The sequence below is a fragment of the Salvelinus namaycush genome, chromosome 33, assembly GCF_016432855.1.
Source record: "Salvelinus namaycush isolate Seneca chromosome 33, SaNama_1.0, whole genome shotgun sequence".
In the NCBI taxonomy this organism is placed as follows: domain Eukaryota; kingdom Metazoa; phylum Chordata; class Actinopteri; order Salmoniformes; family Salmonidae; genus Salvelinus; species Salvelinus namaycush.
The window spans coordinates 16,889,774-16,913,123 of NC_052339.1; the positions used below are offsets into that span (position 1 = coordinate 16,889,774).

Here is a 23,350-nt window from a genome sequence, read left to right on the forward strand (position 1 = left end):
GCAACAGACGATTTTTACACGCTTCAGAACTCGGAGGTCCCGTTCTGTGAGCTTGTGTGGCCTACCACTTCGTGGCTGAGCAGTTGTCGCTTCTAGACGACAACTAGCTGAATTGCACAAAAAAGGGCTTCACAGGCAAGGATATTGCTGCCAGTAAGATTGCACCTAAATCAACAATTTATCAGATCATCAAGTACTTCAAGGAGAGCGGTTCAATTGTTGTGAAGAAGGTTTCAGGGCGCCCAAGAAAGTCCAGCAAGCGCCAGGACCGTCTCCTAAAGTTGATTCAGCTGCGGGATCGGGGCACCACCAGTACAGAGCTTGCTCAGGAATGGCAGCAGGCAGGTGTGAGTGCATCTGCACGCACGGTGAGGCAAAGACTTTGGAGGATGGCCTGGTGTCAAGAAGGGCAGCAAAGAAGCCACTTCTCTCCAGGAAAAACATCAAGGACAGACTGATATTCTGCAAAAAGTACAGGGGATTGGACTGCTGAGGACTGGGGTAAAGTCATTTTCTCTGATGAATCCCCTTTCCGATTGTTTGGGGCATCCGGAAAAAAGCTTGTCCGGAGAAGACAAGGTGAGCGCTACCATCAGTCCTGTGTCATGCCAACAGTAAAGCATCCTGAGACCATTCATGTGTGGGGTTGCTTCTCAGCCGAGGGAGTGGGCTCACTCACAATTTTGCCTAAGAACACAGCCATGAATAAAGAATGGTACCAACACATCCTCCGAGAGCAACTTCTCCCAACCATCCAGGAACAGTTTGGTGATGAACAATGCCTTTTCCAGCATGATGGAGCACCTTGTCATAAGGCAAAAGTGATAACTAAGTGGCTCGGGGAACAAAACATTGATATTTTGGGTCCATGGCCAGGAAACTCCCCAGACCTTAATCCCATTGAGAACTTGTGGTCAATCCTCAAGAAGCGGGTGGACAAACAAAAACCCACAAATTCTGACAAACTCCCAAGCATTGATTATGCAAGAATGGGCTGCCATCCGCCGGGATGTGGCCCAGAAGTTAATTGACAGCATGCCAGGGCGGATTGCAGAAGTCTTGAAAAAGGGTCAACACTGCAAATATTGACTCTTTGCATCAACTTCATGTAATTGTCAATAAAAGCCTTTGACACGTATGAAGTGCTTGTAATTATACTTCAGTATTCCATAGTAACATCTGACAAAAATATCTAAAGACACTGAAGTAGCAAACTTTGTGAAAATTAATATTTGTGTCATTCAAAACTTTTGGCCACGACTGTAGACGCTGAAGGCAGATATGAGACATATGGTCCACCTAGTGGGCATTTAAACAATGACTTGCATTATCTGACCAGATTACTGCAGTGAGCCTGAAAACAAAGGTATCACCATGGGCTAGCTAGACGCAGGCTTCAGAAGACAGCTTGGAGCATGTGTTATAGTGGTCAGCTTAAACACCATATAGCCTGGGTCCCCAGAAATATGAAGGTGACATGATTCAATGAAATTCTGAAATAAAAACCATTGACAATTCTCATAATTGTATTTTTTGGTCTTTCTTGAAAATAAAAAAAACAAAACACATAAAACATTCCAAAACAGATTCAGTAACTGAGGTGACGTCTTGAAAAGGCAATATAGATGAGCAAATCAAAGACAATGATATATTGGTGAGTTCTGGTGGAGCCTTGAGGTAACTAGCAAACAATGTCAAGTTCTGGCTTCCTTAAAACAGAGCATCTCAAATGTGTATTTTCTTCCAATAGTGCAAAGCAAATTCTAATCTATTTAATCCATTAAAATAAATCCAGGATAAAAGTTTAAAACCTGTTAAAATGTCTCAGTTTTGCAGTGATTCTAAAGTCTGTAGCTCTTGGTGTGGTTAAACCCAAACCAATAACAGAAAATAATCTGTAGAAATGTTCAGGTGTGATACATACATTACATCTGTATGCACAATGGCTTTAGTATTTGAATCCTCTTTCAGCAAATAGAATTATACACAAACACGCTCACATGCATACAAATGCTCTCGCTCCATCACTCACTGTAGGATGGAGTCCAAATAGTTCTAAATTGCTTCCTTTTCTCAAATCCTTTCCTTTGTGACCAGAAATAGATGAAATGTCACAATAGATGTGTCATTTTGCTAGCTTCCTTTAGGGCCAGTACTTGACTTGAACTGAAACTGGTTCCGGTACTCATTTTGGGTGCCAGATACTTTTTAGCTAATGGGAACAGGAGCTCAAGCAGTAAAACATTTGAGGTGCCTGTACTCAGGTCCGGTGAGCTCCTACCCAAGTAAAGCACTGTTCAGGGCCTCTTTGTTTCCTTTCCCCATCTAAGACCTTTAGGACTCAAGTCTGTGTTCACATCTTCCATAGGAAAAGAGTGTGAATAATGTTTTCGTGTTGGAATGGATATCAGACATCTGAGACAGAGGCTTAAAACTCAAAAAGGCCCACCTTCCCATAATACAAAAATGGCCAACAGACAAATGTTAACACGACCTCCCCCAGAGAAATAATAGCATCCTGGCAACATTAGCAAAAACAAGCAACGGAAAAAATTATTCTGCACAGCTTTGTGTGGTAAACTCAAGTTAACCGTTTGTGTGAATTAAACTTGTTCCTTTCTTTTAATGTTTCACATTAAGAAATGGCATCATTGATTCAAAACTGCAGTTTTTTTTTCTTTTGTAGTTCATTTGAATTTTTCTTTTTGATGATTTTGCATTAGTCACGGAAGGTAGATTGAGCTAGTGTTATTTCTTTTTTTACACTGAGTGTACAAAACATTAAGAACACCTGCTGTTTCCATGAGACTGACCAGGTGAATCCAGGTGAAAGCTATGATCACTTATTGAAGGACTTTCAAGCCTTGAGACATGGATTGTGTATGTGTGCCAATCAGATGGTGAATGGACAAGACAAAAGATTGAAGTGTCTTTGAACGGGTTATGGTAGGTGCCAGGCGCACCGGTTTGTGTCAAGAACTGCAACACTGCTGGGTTTTTCACGCTCATTGGTTTCCCATGCTTATCAAGAATGGTCCACCACCCAAAGGACATCCAGCCATCTTGACACAACTGTGGGAACCATTGGAGTCAACATGGGCCAACATCCCTGTGGAATGCTTTTGACACCTTGTAGAGTCCATCCCCTGATGAATTAAAGCTTTTCTGAGGGCAAAGGGGGGTGCAACTCAATATTATGAAGGTGTTCCTGATGTTCATATACTCAGTGTATATACACACGCATTCAACTCGATATGGATCCCAACATCAAAACAAATTCAAACTCCCTTTTCACCACTTAACAGAGTTAGCTATAAAAATCGCAAGGCAGTACACAAAACACAACTTAGCCGTCAGACACAAGATATGCAGCAGAGTGAGTGAAGGATTCTTGGATAGTATCATTCAAAACAGGAATAGTCAGCAGTAGGAATATTCTCTTCATCCTGTTCTGAACACACCTGGTGTTGTTTTGTAGTTGGGCTTCAGATTCACAGTATGCATGGAAAGAAGGAAGGAAGAACAGCTGACAAGAGACACCGGAGAGCGTCATCACCAACTGGAGTGTGAATCCATATCTACCATCTTCTGACCTGAAGAGAGAAGCAGAGAAACAGTTGATTAAATACACAGTAATAATACCTACTGTTGGTCTTTCTACACATAAAAGTACTTCTACTGACAGGGGGTATTATCCTAATTGACATGAAGCTATTGCCCACAGTTAAACCCCCCCCACCCCCCCAAAAAAAGACCCTACCTGCATTTAAATATTTCCTGACTATAAATTGTAACCATTATGTATTCTAGTGTCAGTGCTGTTTCCCAATGTTCATTCCCATCCATATTGACCGGAGAGAATATGATATGGAGGATGTATTTAGTACTCACAGTGCCATCACTTTACCACTGGGGGGGAACATAGCTGTAGGTGGGCACGCCTGGGTGTCGGTATGTGGGCATTGTAGCTTGGTGGGGGGTCGGGGAGTGCGTCAACAAAGTTCCTGGAGAAAGGAGGGAGGTGGGAGAGGTCTGGAAATTAGACAGAGCAAAACCCATTTATTTAACACTGTTGCAACCGAATTGTATCCCTTAAAAAAAGTTTTACAAAATGCTAAACGCATTAAAAAAATAATCTAAATGGAACTCACCGGCTGACATGGCCATAGTGGTCCCTGCTATCATCCCCATGGCTACGCCGTTGTGTGGGCGGGACTGGTGATGCATGGGCGGGGCATACATAGCTGCTGGCATCCCATTGGACTGGACCACTGTAGTGTGATGAATGACATGGGGTGGGGCTGCGTACAGAGGCTGTGTGTAGTAAGTGCCTTGGTGCTGAGAGAGAGAAAGATAGAGAAGTGTTAATAGGTACAGTTTTACGAAACAGAATGTAATATTTTAAACTGTGTATACAGTTGAAGTCAGAAGTTTACATACAGCCAAATACATTTAAACTCAGTTTTTCACAATTCCTGACATTTAATCCTAGTAAAAATTCCCTGTCTTAGGTCAGTTAGGATCACCACTTTATTTTAAGAATGTGAAATGTCAGAATAATAGTAGAGAGAATGATTTATTTCAGCTTTTATTTCCTTCATCACAATTGGTAGCATTGCCTTTAAATTATTTAACTTGGGTCAAACGTTTCATGTAGACTTCCACAAGCTTCCCACAATAGGTTGGGCGAATTTTGACCCATTCCTCCTGACAGAGCTGGTGTAACTGAGTCAGGTTTGTTGCTTCAATATATCCACATAATTTTCCTACCTCATGATGCCATCTATTCTGTGAAGTGCACCAGTCCCTCCTGCAGCAAAGCACCCCAAAAAGTACAATCCTTGTCCCCATGTGCAGATGCAAATCGTAGTCTAGCTTTTTTATGGCGGTGTTGGAGCAGTGGCTTCTTACTTGCTGAGCGGCCTTTCAGGTTATGTCGATATAGGACTCGTTTTACTGTGGACATAGATACTTTTGTACCTGTTTCCTCCAGCATCTTCACAAGGTCCTTTGCTGTTGTTCTGGGATTGATTTGCACTTTTCACACCAAAGTACGTTCATCTCTAGGAGACAAAACGCATCTCCTTCCTGAGCGGTATGATGGCTGCGTGGTCCCATGGTGTTTATACTTGCGTACTATTATTTGTACAGATGAAAGTGGTACCTTCAGGCGTTTGGAAATTGCTCACAAGGATGGACCAGACTTGTGGAGGTCCATCATTTTTTTCCCGAGGTCTTGGATGATTTCTTTTGATTTTCCCATGATGTCAAGCAACGAGGCACTGAGTTTGAAGGTAGGCCTTGAAATACATCCACAGGTACACCTCCAATTGACTCAAATGATGTAAATTAGCCTAAGCTTCTAAAGCCATGACATAATTTTCTGAAATTTTCCAAGCTGTTTAAAGGCACTGTCAACTTAGCGTATGTAAACTTCTGAGCCACTGGAATTGTGATACAGTGAATTATAAGTGTAAATAATCTGTCTGTAAATAATTGTTGGAAAAATTACTTGTGTCATGGACAAAGTAGATGTCCTAACCGACTTGCCAAAACTATAGTTTGTTAACAAGAAATTTGTGGACTGGTTGAAAAAATAGTTTATTTTTTATTTAAACAGGTAGGCAAGTTGAGAACAAGTTCTCATTTACAATTGCGACCTGGCCAAGATAAAGCAAAGCAGTTCGACACATACAACAACCCAGAGTTACACATGGAGTAAAACAAACATACAGTCAATAATACAGTACAAAAATAAGTCTATATACAATGTGAGCAAATGAGGTGAGATGGGAGGTAAAGGCAAAAAAAGGCCATGGTGGCAAAGTAAATACAATATAGCAAGTAAAACACTGGAATGGTAGATTTGCAGTGGAATAATGTGCAAAGTAGAGATAGAAATAATGGGGTGCAAAGGAGCAAAATAAATAAATACAGTAGGGGAAGAGGTAGTTGTTTGGGCTAAATTATAGATGGGCTATGTACAGGTGCAGTAATCTGTGAGCTGCTCTGACAGCTGGTGCTTAAAGCTAGTGAGGGAGATAAGTGTTTCCAGTTTCCGAGATTTTTGTAGTTCGTTCCAGTCGTTGGCAGCAGAGAACTGGAAGGAGAGGCGGCCAAAGGAAGAATTGGTTTTGGGGGTGACCAGAGAGATATACCTGCTGGAGCGCGTGCTACAGGTGGGTGCTGCTATGGTGACCAGTGAGCTGAGATAAGGGGGGACTTTACCTAGCAGGGTCTTGTAGATGACCTGGAGCCAGTGGGTTTGGAGACGAGTATGCGAGGGCCAGCCAACGAGAGCGTACAGGTCGCAGTGGTGGGTAGTATATGGGGCTTTGGTGACAAAACGGATGGCACTGTGATAGACTACATCCAGTTTATTGAGTAGGGTATTGGAGGCTATTTTGTAAATGACATCGCCCAAGTCGAGGATCGGTAGGATGGTCAGTTTTACAAGGGTATGTTTGGCAGCATGAGTGAAGGATGCTTTGTTGCGAAATAGGAAGCCAATTCTAGATTTAACTTTGGATTGGAGATGTTTGATGTGAGTCTGGAAGGAGAGTTTACAGTCTAACCAGGCACCTAGGTATTTGTAGTTGTCCACATATTCTAAGTCAGAACCGTTCAGAGTAGTGATGTTGGACGGGCGGGCAGGTGCAGGCAGCGATCGGATGAAGAGCATGCATTTAGTTTTACTTGTATTTAAGAGCAATTGGAGGCCACGGAAGGAGAGTTGTATGGCATTGAATCTCGCCTGGAGGGTTGTTAACACAGTGTCCGAAGAAGGGCCAGAAGTATACAGAATGGTGTTGTCTGCGTAGAGGTGGATCAGAGACTCACCAGCAGCAAGAGCGACATCGTTGATGTATACAGAGAAGAGAGTCGGTCCAAGAATTGAACCCTATGGCACCCCCATAGAGACTGCCAGAGGCCTGGACAACAGGCCCTCCGATTTGACACACAGGACTCTATCAGAGAAGTAGTTGGAGAACCAGGCGAGGCAATCATTTGAGAAACCAAGGCTATTGAGTCTGCCGATGAGGATGTGGTGATTGACAGAGTCGAAAGCCTTGGCCAGGTCAATGAATACGGCTGCACAGTATTGTTTCTTATCGATGGCGGTTAGGATATCATTTAGGACCTTGAGCGTGGCTGAGGTGCACCCATGACCAGCTCTGAAACCAGATTGCATAGCGGAGAATGTATGGTGGGATTTGAAATGGTCGGTAATCTGTTTGTTGACTTGGCTTTCGAAGACCTTAGAAAGGCAGGGTAGGATAGATATAGGTCTGTAGCAGTCAAGAGTGTCCCCCCCTTTGAAGAGGGGGATGACCGCAGCTGCTTTCCAATCTTTGGGAATCTCAGACAACACGAAAGAGAGGTTGAACAGGCTAGTAATAGGGGTTGCAACAATTTCGGCAGATATTTTTAGAAAAAAAGGGTCCAGATTGTCTAGCCCGGCTGATTTGTAGGGGTCCAGATTTTGCAACTCTTTCAGAACATCAGCTGACTGGATTTGGGAGAAGGAGAAATGGGGAAGGCTTGGGCGAGTTGCTGTGGGGGGTGCAGTGCTGTTGACCAGGGTAGGGGTAGCCAGGTGGAAAGCATGGCCAGCCGTAGAAAAATGCTTATTGAAATTTTAAATTATAGTGGATTTATCGGTGGTGACTGAGTTTCCTGTCCTCAGTGCAGTTGGCAGCTGGGAGGAAGTGTTCTATTCTCCATGGACTTTACAGTGTCCCAGAACTTTTTTGAGTTTGTGTTGCAGGAAGCAAATTTCTGCTTGAAAAAGCTAGCCTTGGCTTTTCTAACTGCCTGTGTATATTGGTTTCTAGCTTCCCTGAAAAGTTGCATATCACGTGGGCTGTTCGATGCTAACGCAGAACGCCATAGGATGTTTTTGTGTTGGTTAAGGGCAGTCAGGTCTGGAGAGAACCAAGGGCTATATCTGTTCCTGGTTCTAAATTTCTTGAATGGGGCATGCTTATTTAAGATGGTGAGGAAGGCATTTTTTTTAAATAACCAGGCATCCTCTACTGACGGGGTGAGATCAATGTCCTTCCAGGATACCCCGGCCAGGTCGACTAGAAAGGCCTGCTCGCTGAAGTGTTTCAGGGATGACTCCAACCTAAGTGTATGTAAACTTCCGACATCAACTGTAACTGCCTTAATGTTGCTGGACCCCAGAACGAGTAAATACCAATACAAATGTCAGTGCCACAGTGAGACAAGTACAACTACAGCAGCAATAAGCTAATGTGTATCTGAATTGTCTAAGGCAGACAGATATTATTACATTCCGTCTGACCTATGTAACTTATGACCTTGTAACAATGCAGCTATAAAATACCAATTCTGCAGTACAACAAATAAGATAAACAGGTTCAGTTACATCATACTACTTCAGACGGCAGAGGCAGATGATGTCAGTTGACTAACTGACTGACTAACTGACCTGTGTGTAGGGGTTCTGTTGGGGGTAGGTGCTCCTCACAGGGAAGGCTGCTGCAGGATAGAGGTTGGGTGATGAGGAGTAGGTTGGGACAGCCCCCGTGGTGGGCAAGCAGGTCATTTTAAAAGAAGTGCCCGGAGCGTAACCTATAAGAGAGGGTTTCAGAGATATAAACACACAGCAAGGAAAGGCGTTGTTAACACACCGTCTAGGGTATAACACATTTTAACAGGGAAAACCCCCCAAAAAGCACATTTTAGGCCTTTGTCCATAGGCAGGGTTCCCCAACTGGTGGCCCGTGGGACGAATTTGGTCCGCCAGTGGTTTTATTTGGCCCACCACGTTCTGAGCAACAAAAATATATACAGTTGAAGTCGGAAGTTTACATACACTTAGGTTGGAGTCATTATAACTTGTTTTTCAACCACTCCACACATTTCTTGTTAACAAACTATAGTTTTGGCAAGTCGGTTAGGACATCTACTTTGTGCATGACACAAGTCATTTTTCCAACAATTGTTTACAGACAGATTATTTCAATGTATCACAATTCCAGTGGGTCAGAAGTTTACATACACTAAGTTGACAGTGCCTTTACACAGCTTGGAAAATTCCAGAAAATGATATCATGGCTTTAGAAGCTTCTGATAGGCTAATTGACATCATTTGAGTCAATTGACATCATTTGAGTCAATTGGAGGTGTACCTGTGGATATATTTCAAGGCCTACCTTCAAACTCAGTGCCTCTTTGCTTGACATCATGGGAAAATCAAAAGAAATAAGCCAAGACCTCAGAAAAAAAGGACCTTGTGAAGATGCTGGAGGAAACAGGTACAAAAGCATCCATATCCACAGTAAAACGAGTCCTATATCGACATAACGTGAAAGGCCGCTCAGCAAGGAAGAAGCCACTGCTCCAAAACTGCCATAAAAAAGCCAGACTACGGGTTGCAACTGCACATGGGGACAAAGATCGTACTTTTTGGAGAAATGTCCTCTGGTCTGATGAAATAAAAATAGAACTGTTTGGCCATAACCTTTCTGAACCACCCATCCCGGATCCAGGATAATTGTCATCAGCAACGCTGAATAGCATAGCGCCACAGTCAAATAATATTACTAGAAAATATTAATATTCATGAAATCACAAGTGCAATATTGCAAAACACACCTTAGCCTTTTGTTAATCTACCTGTTGTCTCAGATTTTGAAATTATGCTTTACAGCGAAAGCAATACAAGCGTTTGTGTAAGTTTATCGATCGCTCGACAAAACATTAAGTACACTTAGCATCAGGTAACTTGGTCACGAAAATCAGAAAAGCAATCAAATGAATCGTTTACCTTTGATGATCTTCGGATGTTTTCACTCACGAGACTCCCAGTTAGACAACAAATGTTCCTTTTGTTCCATAAAGATATTTTTTATATCCAAATACCTCCGTTCGTTTGGTGCGTTATACCCAGGAATCCACCGGAAAGAACGGTCACGACAACGCAGACAAAAATTCCAAATTATATCCATAATGTCCACAGAAACATGTCAAACGTTTTTTTATAATCAATCCTCAGGGTGTTTTTCAAATATCTATTTGATAATATATCAACCAGGACTGTTGGTTTTTCACTAGGACCGGGAGTAACAATGGCCGCCTTTCTCTTTTGCGCACAACTCACTCTGAGAGCCCCCACCTATCCACTTACGCAATGTGGTCGTTCACGCTCATTTTTCAAAATAAAAGCCTGAAACTATGTCTAAAGGCTGTTGATACCTTAGGGAAGCCATAGAAAAAGGAATCTGGTTGATATCCCTTTAAATGGGTAATAGGGATGCATAAGAACAGAGAGGTTTCAAAAACAAGGGCACTTCTTGATTGGATTTTCCTCAGGTTTTAGCCTGCAATATCAGTTCTGTTTAACTCACAGACAAAATTTTGACTGTTTTGGAAACTTTAGAGTGTTTTCTATCCTAATCTGACAATTATATGCATATTCTAGTTTCAGGGGCTGAGAAATAGGCAGTTTCAAATGGGTACGTTTTTTAGCCAAAAACGAAAATACTGCCCCTATACTTAAGAAGATAAGGACCATCGTTATGTTTGGAGGAAAAGGGGGAGGCTTGCAAGCCGAAGAACACCATCCCAACCGTGAAGCACGGGGGTGGCATCATGTTGTGGGATGCTTTGCTGAAGGAGGGACTGGTGCACCTCACAAAACAGATGGCATCACGAGGAAGAAAATGATGTGGATATATTGAAGCAACATCTCAAGACATCAGTCAGGAAGTTAAAGCTTGGTCGCAAATGGGTCTTCCAAATGGACAATGACCCCAAACATACTTCCAAAGTTGTGGCAAAATGGCTTAAGGACAACAAAGTCAAGGTATTGGAGTGGCCATCACAAAGCCCTGACCTCAATCCTATAGAAAATGTGTGGGCAGAACTGAAAGTGTGTGCGAGCAAGGAGGCCTACAAACCTGACTCAGTTACACCAGCTCTGTCAGGAGGAATGGTCCAAAATGCACCCAACCTATTGTGGGAAGCTTGTGGAAGGCTACATGAAACGTTTGACCCAAGATAAACAATTTAAAGGCAATGCTACCAATTGAGTGTATGTAAACTTCTGACCCACTGGGAATGTGATGAAAAAAATAAAAGCTGAAATAAATCATTCTCTCTACTATTATTCTGACATTTCACATTCTTAAAATAAAGTGGTGATCCTAACTGACCTAAGACAAGGGATTTTTACTAGGATTAAATGTCAGGAATTGTGAAATTTTTTAGTTTAAATGTATTTGGCTAAGGTGTATGTAAACTTGCGACTTCAACTGTAATGTAATGTAAATATATACACACACACAGTACCAGTCAAAAGTTTGGACACACCTATTCATTCCAAGGTTTTTCTTTATTTTGACTATTTTCTACATCATAGAATAATAGTGAAAACATCAAAACTATGAACACATATGGAATCATGTAGTATCAAAAAACGTATTAAACAAATCAAAATATATTTTATACATGACATTTTTCAAAGTAGCCACCCTTTGCCTTGATGACAGCTTTGCACACTCTTGGCTTTCTTTCAACCAGCTTCATGAGGTAGTCACCTGGAATGCATTTCAATTAACAGTTGTGCTTTGTTAAAAAGTTCATTTGTGGAATTTCTTTCCTTCTTAATGCGTTTGAGCCAATCGGTTGTGTTGTGACAAGGTAGGGGTGGTATACAGAAGATAGCCCTATTTGGTAAAATACCAAGTCAATATTATGGCAAGAACTGCTCAAATAAGCAAAGAGAAACAACAGTCCATCAGTACTTTAAGACATCAAGGTCAGTCAATCCAGAAAATGTCAAGAACTTTCAAAGTTTCTTCAAGTGCAGTCAAAAAAAACATTAAGCACTATGATGAAACTGGCTCTCACGAGGACTGTCACAGGAAAGGAAGACCCAGAGTTACCTCTGCTGCAGAGGATAAGTTCATTAGAGTTACCAGCCTCAGAAATTGCAGCACAAATAAATGCTTCACAGAGTTCAAGTAACAGACACATCTCAACATCAACTGTTCAGAGACTGCGTGGAATCAGGCCTTCCTGGTCAAATTGCTGCAAAGAAACCACTACTAAAGAACACCAATATGAAGAAGAGACTTGACTGGGCCAAGAAACACAAGCAATGTACATTAGACCAGTGGAAATCTGGCCTTTGGTCTGAGGAGTACATATGAGATTTTTGGTTCCAACCGCCGTGTCTTTGTGACACACAGAGTAGATGAACGGATGATCTCCGCATGTTTGGTTCCCACCGTGAAGCATGGAGGAGGAGGTGTGATGGTGCTTTTCTGGTGACACTGTCTGTGATTTATTTAGAATTCAAGGCACACTTAACCAGCATGGCTACCACAGAATTCTGCAGCAATAAGCCATCCCATCTGGTTTGCGCTTAGTGGGACTATCGTTTGTTTTTCAACAGGACAATGACCCAAAACACACCTCCAGGCTGTGTAAGGGCTATTTGACCAAGAGGGAGAGTGATGGAGTGCTGAAAAACCTTTGAATGAGTATGTGTATCCAAACTTTTGACTGGTACTACTGTATACCACAGGTATGACAAAACATGTATTTTTACTGCTCTAATTACGTTGGTAACCAGTTTATAATAGCAATAAGGCACCTTGGGGGCTTGTGGTATATGGGCAGTATATACCACAGCTAAGGGCTGTATCCAGGCACTCCGAGTTGTGTCATGCATAACACTAAGGTTGTGGGTTCAATTCCTAGGGATCACATACAAAAACAATCTATGCACTCACTGTACAAGAGTAGGCTACATGCAGCTCTCTGAGAGGGACTGATAACTTACCTGTGGGGAAGGCTGGGTGGTTGGGTGGGTGGTACATGTTGGGAGTGTAAGCAGGGCCAGCCGAGTACCCTGCAGGAAATCCAGCTGCAGAGTCAAAGGTCATATATAAGTGACAAGAAAATCAGAAGCGTCAGACATACATTTAGAGAAATAGTGTGTGTTAATTACCCACTGGTCTGTTTGGGTGGTATACATTTCCCAATCCATTACACACTAGTTACACTGCTTACCTGGGTATCCTACTAAATGTCCCTTAGGGTTGACATAGGGGACCCCTGTCGGTGCAGGGTTGTAGACTGGGTTCATAATGCACTCCTTTCAGATACTGCAACAAAGACAAGACACATTGTTGAGAAAATTCATTCAGATTGTAAAAAAGTATTATTATTATTATTCAGTGGCTAAGTAACTAGCTAACGTTACATTGATCAATGATTTTTGTCATTCATAATTAGCCATCATACGGCGCCCTTTCGCTTGATGCCTGTGGTTAAACGTAATGGGACCCTTGCCTTGATCGCAGCAGTAGCTAACGTTAGCTAGCTAAATGTATGTTGGTTATCGAAATATAAAATGCGTAGCTAGCAAGCTAGATTTAAACAAACTAGATTTAAAACATGTCCGTCTGTGCTGATAAATTCCATCAGGTAGCTATACTAATTTAGCTAGCTACCTAACAGACATGCGTTTATCAATAGGCGATGCAGTAACTCCACAAAAACACAAGGGCCGGGTGTTTAGCATCTAACGTTCTCTATTTATCTTGTACTGGCTCTTCCAGTCACCCTTCAACTATCTCTTCGTCTTTGCCAATATTGGCAACATGTTTAACAATAGATGTCAACTGTGATGTTAGCTCTAGTTTTCAATGATACTCACAGTTGTAATTTCTCAGTTTCCGACTGCTGTTCTTTGGCTCGACTCTTTACTTTTGGGTATTGTATTTTGGTTCTCACTGTCTGGTTGAGTTGACACTTTTTTATGCTTGGCTCACTGGACACAAATTATCCAGCAGTTGGCGTCACTTCCGAGTACAGTTTGTGGCGCTTTCAAGAAAACTGGGATCTCAGGAAAAACAAGGTACAATCATGACGTTAGTGATCTTTAGGTCGGAAAGTCGGAGCTCTAGAAAGATGCCCGAGTTTCCGACATGGAATTCCGAGTTGGATGACCGTTCAAAACCATTTTTCCCAATCGGTGCTCGTTTTTTCCCGAGTTCCCAGTTATCTTATCTTATCTTATCTAAATGTAAATCTTGAAAGCATTGATATTGTAATTCAGGGATTTACGAGTTCCGAGTTCCCAGTTGTTTTGAAAGCTGTATGAAGCTCATCTTGCCCATGTCACCTGATGTGGTACTGTGTAAAATGTTGACTTTCGCTTTACTGTCTCTCTGGGTCTGGGACGGCATTTATGTGAAACATTTTATACACCATTATATAACTCATCAACTCGGTATCAAACCTGAAAGAAGCATTCTTGCATCCATCGAATAACAATTCTAACCATGAGTATTATACAACGGGTGGGTCTAATCCTGAATGTTGATTGGTTAAAAGCGCATTCCAGTCGGTGTCTATTCCACAAGTTACCACCGGCTAAATATATGACCTTAACCCTCTTGCTGTGTTCCGGTCTAATTGGACCGATTTACAAGTTCTCTGAAAAAATGTAGTTATTTTAATCTGATTTTCATAAGGTTCCATGACTTTGTCCACACAGGGCATCTGAACACACAAAGTACATTTTGATGATTTCATTACATTTTGGGTGTTTTATTTAACTTTTTTACACCTGTGGTGTTCCCGGTCATTTTGACCAGTCAATAGAAATGATTGGGTGAGACTACAATTAGTGTATAAAATTGAGTTCAGGCACATGCCCATTCATCAGATGGACACATTTCCTCTCCCAGACCCCCACATGAACGTGTGTTTGAGCACATACACACCTCACTCCCCTTCTTGGCTTCCATGGCAACCCCCAAGGGAACCTTTCCCCAATAGAATATTTCCCCCACGGAAACCACACCTGTTGACATTCTCACAAACAATCGCAACATTGTTTCAATAGTTTAAGGAACTTTTCTCGCAGCTCTGGTATATAAAGCTTTTTTTAGGCCTTGCTCAAAATTAATTCTGTAGCGGCACAATGACCAAACGATATACTTACTGTATGTGAGGCTCTTGATCATATCTTTGATCATGACACTGGTGAGGAGGAGAGAGTCCTTGTTAAACTTTGACACAAAGTAGTCTTTGATAAATAGCACAATTTGTTTCATCTGAGTATTTGTTGTAGTCAAAATAATCCATACATTATGCTTTTTTTAACTCAAAAACGAGTTGTATGAGCTCAGGTCAATGAGGCCTACAGGCCATAAATAGCAAATAGAAGTTCAAAACCGTACTGTTCACAATAACTTCAGTTGATAAAAAGATTTAACACAACATTAGGTGTTAATATATGTATTATTATGGATTTATAGCTGGGGTGGTCATTTTGGACCGGGAACACAGAATTAATTCACATGAAATGAACATAACAGGAAGGTTAAAATGCCTATTTAGTCTGTTCCATCTGACTGTGCAATCGACTGTCTCATCAGCCCAGGCAGGGAAGTTATAAACTTGATCTCCACTATAAAAAAGCATATAGACATGATCACATTTCTTTTAGTCTAACATTCAGCCAGTCGAAACCATGAATCAGCTGGCATCATTTTCATGAATATATACAAAGAAATGTCAATTGAAAAAATGTAAAACGAAACGAAGTGCAACTAGTTTGCGGTCTTTCCAGCTTCAGTTTGTGTTAGCTGTGTTGTTGGCTAGCTCCTCTGAACAACAGTGTCCTAACGAGAAAACACATTTTCTATGCCAGGCGAAATCGTGCCTCATTAGCTTATTGTTATGGATGTATCCAAATAAATGTCACTAGAAAACAGTTTAAACAAATGCAGCTACTGTTATTCTGTCTGCACTGTTTGAAGTTAGCCGTAGTTGGCTAGCTGGCGAGCAAGGGATAAGAACGTTACCAGCCAGTATGGCGATGGAACATTTAGAACGAACGACTGGGTCGCGTCCATAGATACAGAACAAAAAGATTGAACTTCTGGGTTTTGTCTCTGGCAACCGAACCAATTGCACGACCAGCCGGCTTGGGTAGCAACCATAGATTTGTTTCTGGACTATATCTTGTGGAAGGAAGAAATAGTATGAATAAATTCATCAAAATAACGTTTTTAATGAACATCTGTCAATCATTATTTGTTGGTAACCAGTTGTATAAAAGTGATAATGCCCTCGAAGCCGGTGTTTGGAGGATATGGCACCCGTGCCAATATCCTCCAAACAACACCTTCGAGGGCATTATCACTTAATTAGGGCAACCCACAGAATAGAAATTGACCCTGTGAACAGATCTAGGATCAATCAGTAAACCATACTACAAATTTGAGGATGAACTCTAAAAAGGTACAAATCTAAACTGACTGTAGATCAGCTGCGAGGGCCGCTGTATGACCGACAAAGGTCCTAACAGGTACACAAAGTAAAATACACCTATTATAATTTAAGACAAAACGTTGATCATGGGATTATCTTTTGTCTCCTTCTTTATAATTGAAGATGGCGGATCAGAATAAATATTTAATTTAGAAATGTATGATTTATCATTGCCATACAAAAATGTCCGGGACCTGACTGGATTTCGCGTTTGTCTTCCCACTTTAACCGGGTCTGGGTCCATCGAATTAAATGCGTGACAATATCACTGCCGTGATTTAGCTAGTATTTAGAAATGGTCAATTTTAATACATTTTAGTTAACAATTTATGCTGTAAAACACTGTTCATCGGTCGTTATTCTCAATTTAGCAAATTATGTCGGGAGCGGCCGCCGGAGGGGCGTCCTCTTGCATCGGCGCAGCCGCTGCCAGTTGTAGCTCAGCTGGGTCGTCCTATGCTGCAGCGGGCGGAGAAGTGGGAATAGTAGGCAGGCTACCTAGTCGGGTTTTGGACCATGTGTTCTCCTATCTGGACTTGTATGACTTGATGCGGTGCTCGTTTGTGTGCTGGCACTGGAACAACTGCCTCGCCGATGAGAACAGCGAGGTGTGGCGGAGTCTGTGCGCTCGCTCTCTTAGTGAAGAGGCACTTCGCTCCGACATTCTTTGCAATCTGACAACATACAAGGGAAAGGTAGCAGCTACTAGCTAAGCTAATAACGTTTGTTTACTATTTGAAGACCGAAGTGAAGGCCTATAGCTGTTGTTACAGATTTAGATTTCAATCCAGAAGATACCACATTGTGGAAAGATCACAAACCCAATCAGCACACATTAACTTGCCATTCAATCATAGCCTAGGCTACTCATCAATGGTATGAGTCACCCTGTCTGCCATGCACAGACTAGTGGCTAGCCGTCTATACACACACGCCCAGTTGTTTATTTATGCAGCAACGCCAGCATTAAATACGATCCATAAGCATGGTGCAATCATTTCCTTGAATGAGATAATATTTTAAGTAAAATGGAATAGCAATGATTTTTGGTTGCTGGTATGCATGTTGATTCTGCTCTCAATCACTTGGATTTATGTCCTCTTCAAAACCCTAGCACATCTTTGTCTGCCTCTCCTGCAGCTCAAATCCTACCTGCACGCTCTGAGTTCCCACGACTGCTCACGCAACGTCTACGTGAAGAAGAACGGTTTCACCCTTCACCGCAACCCCATTGCCCAGAGCACCGACGGAGCCCGCGGCAAGATCGGCTTCTATGAGGGCCGCCATGCCTGGGAGATCTGGTGGGAGGGGCCCCTGGGGACCGTGGCAGTGATCGGCATTGCCACCAAGCGTGCTGCCATACAATGCCAGGGCTATGTGGCCCTCCTGGGCAGTGACGACCAGAGCTGGGGCTGGAATCTGGTGGATAACAACCTGCTCCACAATGGGGAGGTCAACGGGAACTTCCCTCAGTGCAACAACGCACCCAAATACCAGGTAGGTTAACGTTTTTCTCCTGGGTCATATTGATAATTGCAACGGAAACGACAGCTAAGCAGTGAGATTAGTGCCGGAGTTCAGGGACTTTGTCACCATGGGGTAGGCTGCAGACAGGAACAGACAACATATCTGTATGCATGAACTAAAAATGTTCAATTGAAGTTCTAAGCCATTGTTTTAGGCTGATGACCCATCCCAATGAAGTGATTCTAGTTGAAATATTATAAACATTTATTTGTGGGATGAGTTAGGCCTGTGAGGTCGAATGCATGTCAAGAAGAACGCTACCTTAAATTAGAAGTTCTCTCAACAGTAATCATGTTTTAATTGTAGCGTGAAAGAGAAGCCATTCCCTGTATTGTAGCTGTTACTTATTGTTATATTACTTTCTAGTGTAATGGTGTCCGTCCACAGATTGGGGAGAGGATACGAGTGATTCTTGACATGGATAACAAGACCCTGGCCTTCGAGAGAGGCTTTGAGTTTCTGGGAGTGGCCTTCAGAGGGCTGCCTAAAGCCTGCCTCTTCCCGGCCGTCTCAGCTGTCTATGGCAACACTGAGGTGACCATGGTCTACCTTGGCAAGCCTCTGGATGGGTAGCACCGCCACAACACCAGCTGGTGCCACGTCACATCAGGTGTGCCAAGGATAATGACTGATAGTTTAGAATCATCTCGGTGTCAACCAACATTCCACAACCACAGGAATGGACTACAAAATCAACATGGATGAGAGTGAACTATTGATGGACAAGAGAATTTGACCAGAGTGGGGGAAGTGATCATTGATGGACAAGAGGGTTTGACTAGGGTTTTGGGAAGTGATGATTGATGGAGGGTGGGGGACTGGGGGCTGTTTCAAAGGTGTTTCTGACACAACGTGGATCCTATCCACTTCAGCTGCTGGACCATTTTATTTACAGTACGGGAGGACTTTACTTATTTTTTTGTTATTTTATGAAGTAACAACACTGAGTCCTGTACATGCGGACGGTTTTATGATGTCTGTTCCTATGAGGCAAAACCAAATATGAACTGTGGCAAATAAAGACAAATCACAAATCATAACGTATGTGTGACAATGCAAGCTGTAACATTTCTAGAGTACACGTGTAACTGCCATGGATGGAACAGCAAGGGGGACACTTCAGAGGACTATACCGTATGAGACACTTGGAAAAGACTGCTTCAGTAGAAAAGCTAGTCATTGCAGTGAAACTGAAACGTCTCCTCTCTTCAGATACATTGTATAGGAGAGCAGAAGTGAGGAGACTATGCTACTGTGAATCCATTTTAATTGTGGTGGTATTCATCATACTATTTCATTATATTTATTTATAGGTTTTAATTCGTGGTACTATTGAAGAGGTCATGGAACCTTCAAAATAAAGTCTACCTGGTGCCAGTCTGTAATGATTGATTGAGTGTTTCATAATGCTTCCACAAGAGGGCAATCATTGACTTCTATATTCTATATAAAATAAGAACCACCCAATGATATTTGTTGTGAAATCTGTGAATGTATTGTAATGTTTTTTAAAAAATTGTATAAACTGCCTTAATTTTGCTGGACCCCTTGGCAGCAGCTAATGGGGATCCATAATAAGTACAAATAGGACATTATTTTACTTATTTCTCAAATTGAAAGCCACCTTTCAATGTCTCTAGTCATATTCTACTCTCCCTTTCTCTACAATCAAATGATTTCTCTTTTGTGTCACGTTCCTGACCTGTTTTCTGTTAATTTTGTATGTGTTTAGTTGGTCAGGGCGTGAGTTGGGGTGGGCATTCTATGTTTTTTGTTTCTATGGTTAGGTCAGGTGTAATTAGGCTTATATGGTTCTCAATCAGGGACAGGTGTTTGACGTTTCCTCTGATTGAGAACCATATAAAGGTAGGCTGTTCACACTGTTTGTTTGTGGGTGATTGTCTTCCGTGTCTGTGTATGTTGCGCCACACGGGACTGTTTCGGTTTGTTCGTTCGTTTGTTGTAGTCTGTACCTGTTCGTGCGTTCTTCGTGTTATATGTAAGTTCACATGTTTTAGGTCAGTCTACGTAGTTTGTTATTTTGTAGTTTGTTGAAGTGTTTTCGGTTTTCGTCTTTTCTTTAATAAACTTCATTATGTCCACTTTCCACGCTGCGCTTTGGTCCAATCCCTACTCCTCTTCTTCCGAAGAGGAGGAGGACAACCGTTACAGAATCACCCACCAACCATGGATCAAGCAGCGTGAGAGGAACCAGCAGCAGCGGCCAAAGAACCAGGACTCGTGGACTTGGGAGGAAATATTGGACGGAAAGGGACCCTGGGCTCAACCAGGAGAATATCGCCGCCCCAAAGCTGAGCTGGAGGCAGCGAAAGCAGAGAGGCGGCGTTTCGAGGAGCTAGCTCGGAAGCAGGAGAAGGATCTGGGCTACACTACGTGGGAGGAGATCGACAGGTGGGCGATCGACCCAGGGCGAGTGCCGGAGCCCGCCTGGGATTCTCTGGCGCAGTGCGAGGAGGGATACCGGCGAATGGAGGCAGCACGACGACGCGGTAGGAAGCCTGTGAGTAAACCCCAAAAATTTCTTGGGGGGGGGGCTAAGAGGGAGAGTGGCGAAGTCAGGTAGGAGACCTGCGCCCACTCCCTGTACTTACCGTGGAGAGCGAGAGTACGGGCAGACACCGTGTTACGCAGTAGAGCGCATGGTGTCTCCTGTACGTGTGCACAGCCCGGTGCGGTACATACCAGCTCCTCGTATCGGCCGGGCCAGATTGAGCATTGAGCCAAGTGCCATGAAGCCGGCTCTACACATCTGGCCACCAGTGCGTCTCCTCGGGCCGGCTTACATGGCACCAGCCTTACGCATGGTGTCCCCGGTTCGCCTACATAGCCCGGTGCGGGTTATTCCACCTCCCCGCACTGGTCGGGCAACGGGGAGCATACAACCTGGTAAGGTTGGGCAGGCTCAGTGCTCAAGGGAGCCAGTACGCCTGCACGGTCCGGTATTTCCGGCGCCACCTCCCCGCTCCAGCCCAGTACCACCAGTGCCTACACCACGCACCAGGCTTCCAGTGCGTCTCCAGAGCCCTGTTCCTCCTCCACGCACTAGCCCTATGGTGCGTGTCTCCAGCCCAGTACCACCAGTGCCTACACCACGCACCAAGCCTCCTGTGCGTATCCAGAGCCCTGTACGCACTGTTCCTTCTCCCCGTACTCGCCCTGATGTGCGTGCCCTCAGCCCGGTACCACCAGTGCCGGTACCACGCACCAGGCCTATAGTACGCCTTGAGAGTCCAGTGTGCCCTGTTGTTGTTCCCCGCACTAGCCTGAAGGTGCGTGTCCTTAGCCCGGTACCTCCAGTTCCGGCACCACGCACCAGGCCTACAGTGCGTCTCAGCCGGCCAGAGTCTGCCGTCTGCCCAGCGGTGCCTGAACTGCCCGTCTGCCCAGCGGTGCCTGAACTGCCCGTCTGCCCAGCGGCGCCTGAACTGCCCGTCTGCCCAGCGGCGCCTGAACTGCCCGTCTGCCCAGCGGTGCCTGAACTGCCCGTCTGCCCAACGCCGTCTGAACTGTCCGTCTGCCAAGCGTCGCATGAACTGCCCGTCGGTACTGAGCCTTCAAAGCCGCCCGTCTGCCATGAGCCTGCAAAGCCGCCCGTCTGCCATGAGCCTATAGAGCCTTCCGCCAGACAGGATCAGCCAGAGCCTTCCGCCAGACAGGATCAGCCAGAGCCGTCAGCGAGCCAGGATCAGCCAGAGCCGTCAGCGAGCCAGGATCAGCCAGAGCCGTCAGCGAGCCAGGATCAGCCAGAGCCGTCAGCGAGCCATGACCAGCCAGAGCCGTCATCCAGCCATGACCAGCCAGAGCCGTCATCCAGCCATGACCAGCCAGAGCCGTCATCCAGCCACGACCAGCCAGAGCCGTCATCCAGCCACGACCAGCCAGAGCCGTCATCCAGCCACGACCAGCCAGAGCCGTCATCCAGCCACGACCAGCCAGAGCCGTCATCCAGCCACGACCCGCCAGAGCCGTCATCCAGCCACGACCCGCCAGAGCCGTCATCCAGCCACGACCCGCCAGAGCCGTCATCCAGCCACGACCCGCCAGAGCCGTCATCCAGCCACGACCCGCCAGAGCCGTCATCCAGCCAGGATCCGCCAGAGCCGTCATCCAGCCAGGATCCGCCAGAGCCGTCATCCAGCCAGGATCCGCCAGAGCCGTCATCCAGCCAGGATCCGCCAGAGCCGTCATCCAGCCATGATCCGCCAGAGCCGTCATCCAGCCAGGATCCGCCAGAGCCAGCCAGCCAGGATCCGCCGTCCCTCAGTCCGGAGCTGCCGTCCCTCAGTCCGGAGCTGCCGTCCCTCAGTCCGGAGCTGCCGTCCCTCAGTCCGGAGCTGCCGTCCCTCAGTCCGGAGCTGCCGTCCCTCAGTCCGGAGCTGCCCCTTATCCCGGTGCTGCTCCTTATCCCGGTGATGCCCCTTAATTTAGGTGGGGTTATTTGGAGGGTGGTCATTGAGAGGGGGATAAAAAAGCGGGGATTGACTATGGTGGGATGGGGACCACGCCCAGAGCCTGAGAGCCATGAATCTCAGTTTCGACTGTACCGGGCAGATGCCAGACTGTGTGTATGGCGTTGTGTGGGCGAGCGGTTTGCTGATGTCAGCGTTGTGAACAGAATGCCCCATGGTGGCGGTGGAGTTATGGTATGGGCAGGCATAATCTACAGACAACGAACACAATTGCATTTTATCGATAGCAATGTGAAAAGACAGAGATACCGTGACAAGATCCTGAGGCCCATTGTCGTGCCATTCATTCGCCAACATCACCTCATGTTTCAGCATGATAATGCACAGCCCCATGTCGCAAGAATCTGTACACAATTCCTAGAAGCTAAAAATGTCCTAGTTTTTCCATGGCCTGCATACTCACCAGACATGTCACCCATTGAGCATGTTTGGGATGCTCTGGATCAACGGCGTGTTCCAGATCCCGCCAATATCCATCAACTTCGCACAGCCATTGAAGAGGAGTAGGACAACGTTCAACTCTATGCGAAGGAAATGTGTCACGCTGCCTGAGGCAACTGGTGGTCACCAGATACTGACTTGTTATCTGATCCACACCCCTACCTTTTTCTAGGGTATCTGTGACCAACAGATGCATATCTGTATTCCCAGTCATGTGAAATCCATAGATTTGGGCCTAATACATTTATTTCAATTGACTGACTTCCTTATATGAACTGTAATTGTTGCATGATATGTTTATAATTTTGTTCAGTATAGTTTGCGACAATAATGTACCAGTTTGTCAAGCTTCCTGGGTGTGTGTGTGTTTCAACCACACGAAAGCTTAGCATGTCAGTGGGGTTCTCCCTCAATGCTGCACACACACTTTTGATGAGGGAGCATTTAATTTTTTGTATTTTATTTAACTAGGCATGTCAGTTAAGATCAAATTCTTATTTACAATGACGGCCTACACCGGCCAAACCCGGACGACACTGGGCCAATTGTGCGCCGCCCTATGGGACTCC

The 23,350-nt window shown here is 44.4% G+C and overlaps 2 protein-coding genes across 4 annotated transcripts; one reads left to right on the forward strand and one right to left on the reverse strand.

Annotated features, from left to right (window-relative positions):
* Positions 1-3,149: 3,149 nt before the first annotated feature.
* LOC120027988 (myelin-associated neurite-outgrowth inhibitor-like) lies at positions 3,150-13,826 on the reverse strand. 2 transcript variants are annotated; one of them, XM_038973089.1, is made up of 7 exons: positions 13,697-13,826; positions 13,048-13,142; positions 12,818-12,901; positions 8,456-8,598; positions 4,152-4,338; positions 3,892-4,004; positions 3,150-3,593 (listed from the first exon to the last, which is right to left on the reverse strand). In XM_038973089.1, exons 2-6 carry the CDS (start codon positions 13,121-13,123, stop codon positions 3,904-3,906), a joined length of 591 nt encoding a protein of 196 aa, XP_038829017.1. In that variant the 5' UTR covers positions 13,124-13,142; positions 13,697-13,826; the 3' UTR covers positions 3,150-3,593; positions 3,892-3,903. The 2 variants fall into 2 exon arrangements, with proteins under 2 accessions (XP_038829017.1, XP_038829016.1); XM_038973088.1 differs by having other exon boundaries at positions 3,892-4,032.
* Positions 13,827-16,592: 2,766 nt separating this feature from the next.
* fbxo45 (F-box protein 45) lies at positions 16,593-19,235 on the forward strand. 2 transcript variants are annotated; one of them, XM_038973156.1, is made up of 3 exons: positions 16,593-17,018; positions 17,464-17,820; positions 18,217-19,235. In XM_038973156.1, the coding sequence occupies exons 1-3, from the start codon at positions 16,701-16,703 to the stop codon at positions 18,421-18,423; spliced, it is 882 nt and encodes a 293-aa protein (XP_038829084.1). In that variant the 5' UTR covers positions 16,593-16,700; the 3' UTR covers positions 18,424-19,235. The 2 variants fall into 2 exon arrangements, with proteins under 2 accessions (XP_038829084.1, XP_038829086.1); XM_038973158.1 differs by having other exon boundaries at positions 18,238-19,235.
* The last annotated feature ends 4,115 nt before the right edge of the window (positions 19,236-23,350 follow it).

Bases quoted from the DNA above. Each gene is read 5' to 3' on its own strand.
- LOC120027988 (XM_038973088.1), bottom strand. From the start codon at position 13,123: ATGAACCCAGTCTACAACCCTGCACCGACAGGGGTCCCCTATGTCAAC. The intron at 8,599-12,817 runs GTAAGTTATCAG...CCTCTCTTATAG, and splicing joins CCACCCAGCCTTCCCCACAG to GTTACGCTCCGGGCACTTCT. The intron at 4,033-4,151 runs GTGAGTTCCATT...TCTAATTTCCAG, and splicing joins CACTATGGCCATGTCAGCCG to ACCTCTCCCACCTCCCTCCT.
- fbxo45 (XM_038973156.1), top strand. From the start codon at position 16,701: ATGTCGGGAGCGGCCGCCGGAGGGGCGTCCTCTTGCATCGGCGCAGCC. The intron at 17,019-17,463 runs GTAGCAGCTACT...CCTCTCCTGCAG, and splicing joins TGACAACATACAAGGGAAAG to CTCAAATCCTACCTGCACGC. The intron at 17,821-18,216 runs GTAGGTTAACGT...ATTACTTTCTAG, and splicing joins ACAACGCACCCAAATACCAG to TGTAATGGTGTCCGTCCACA.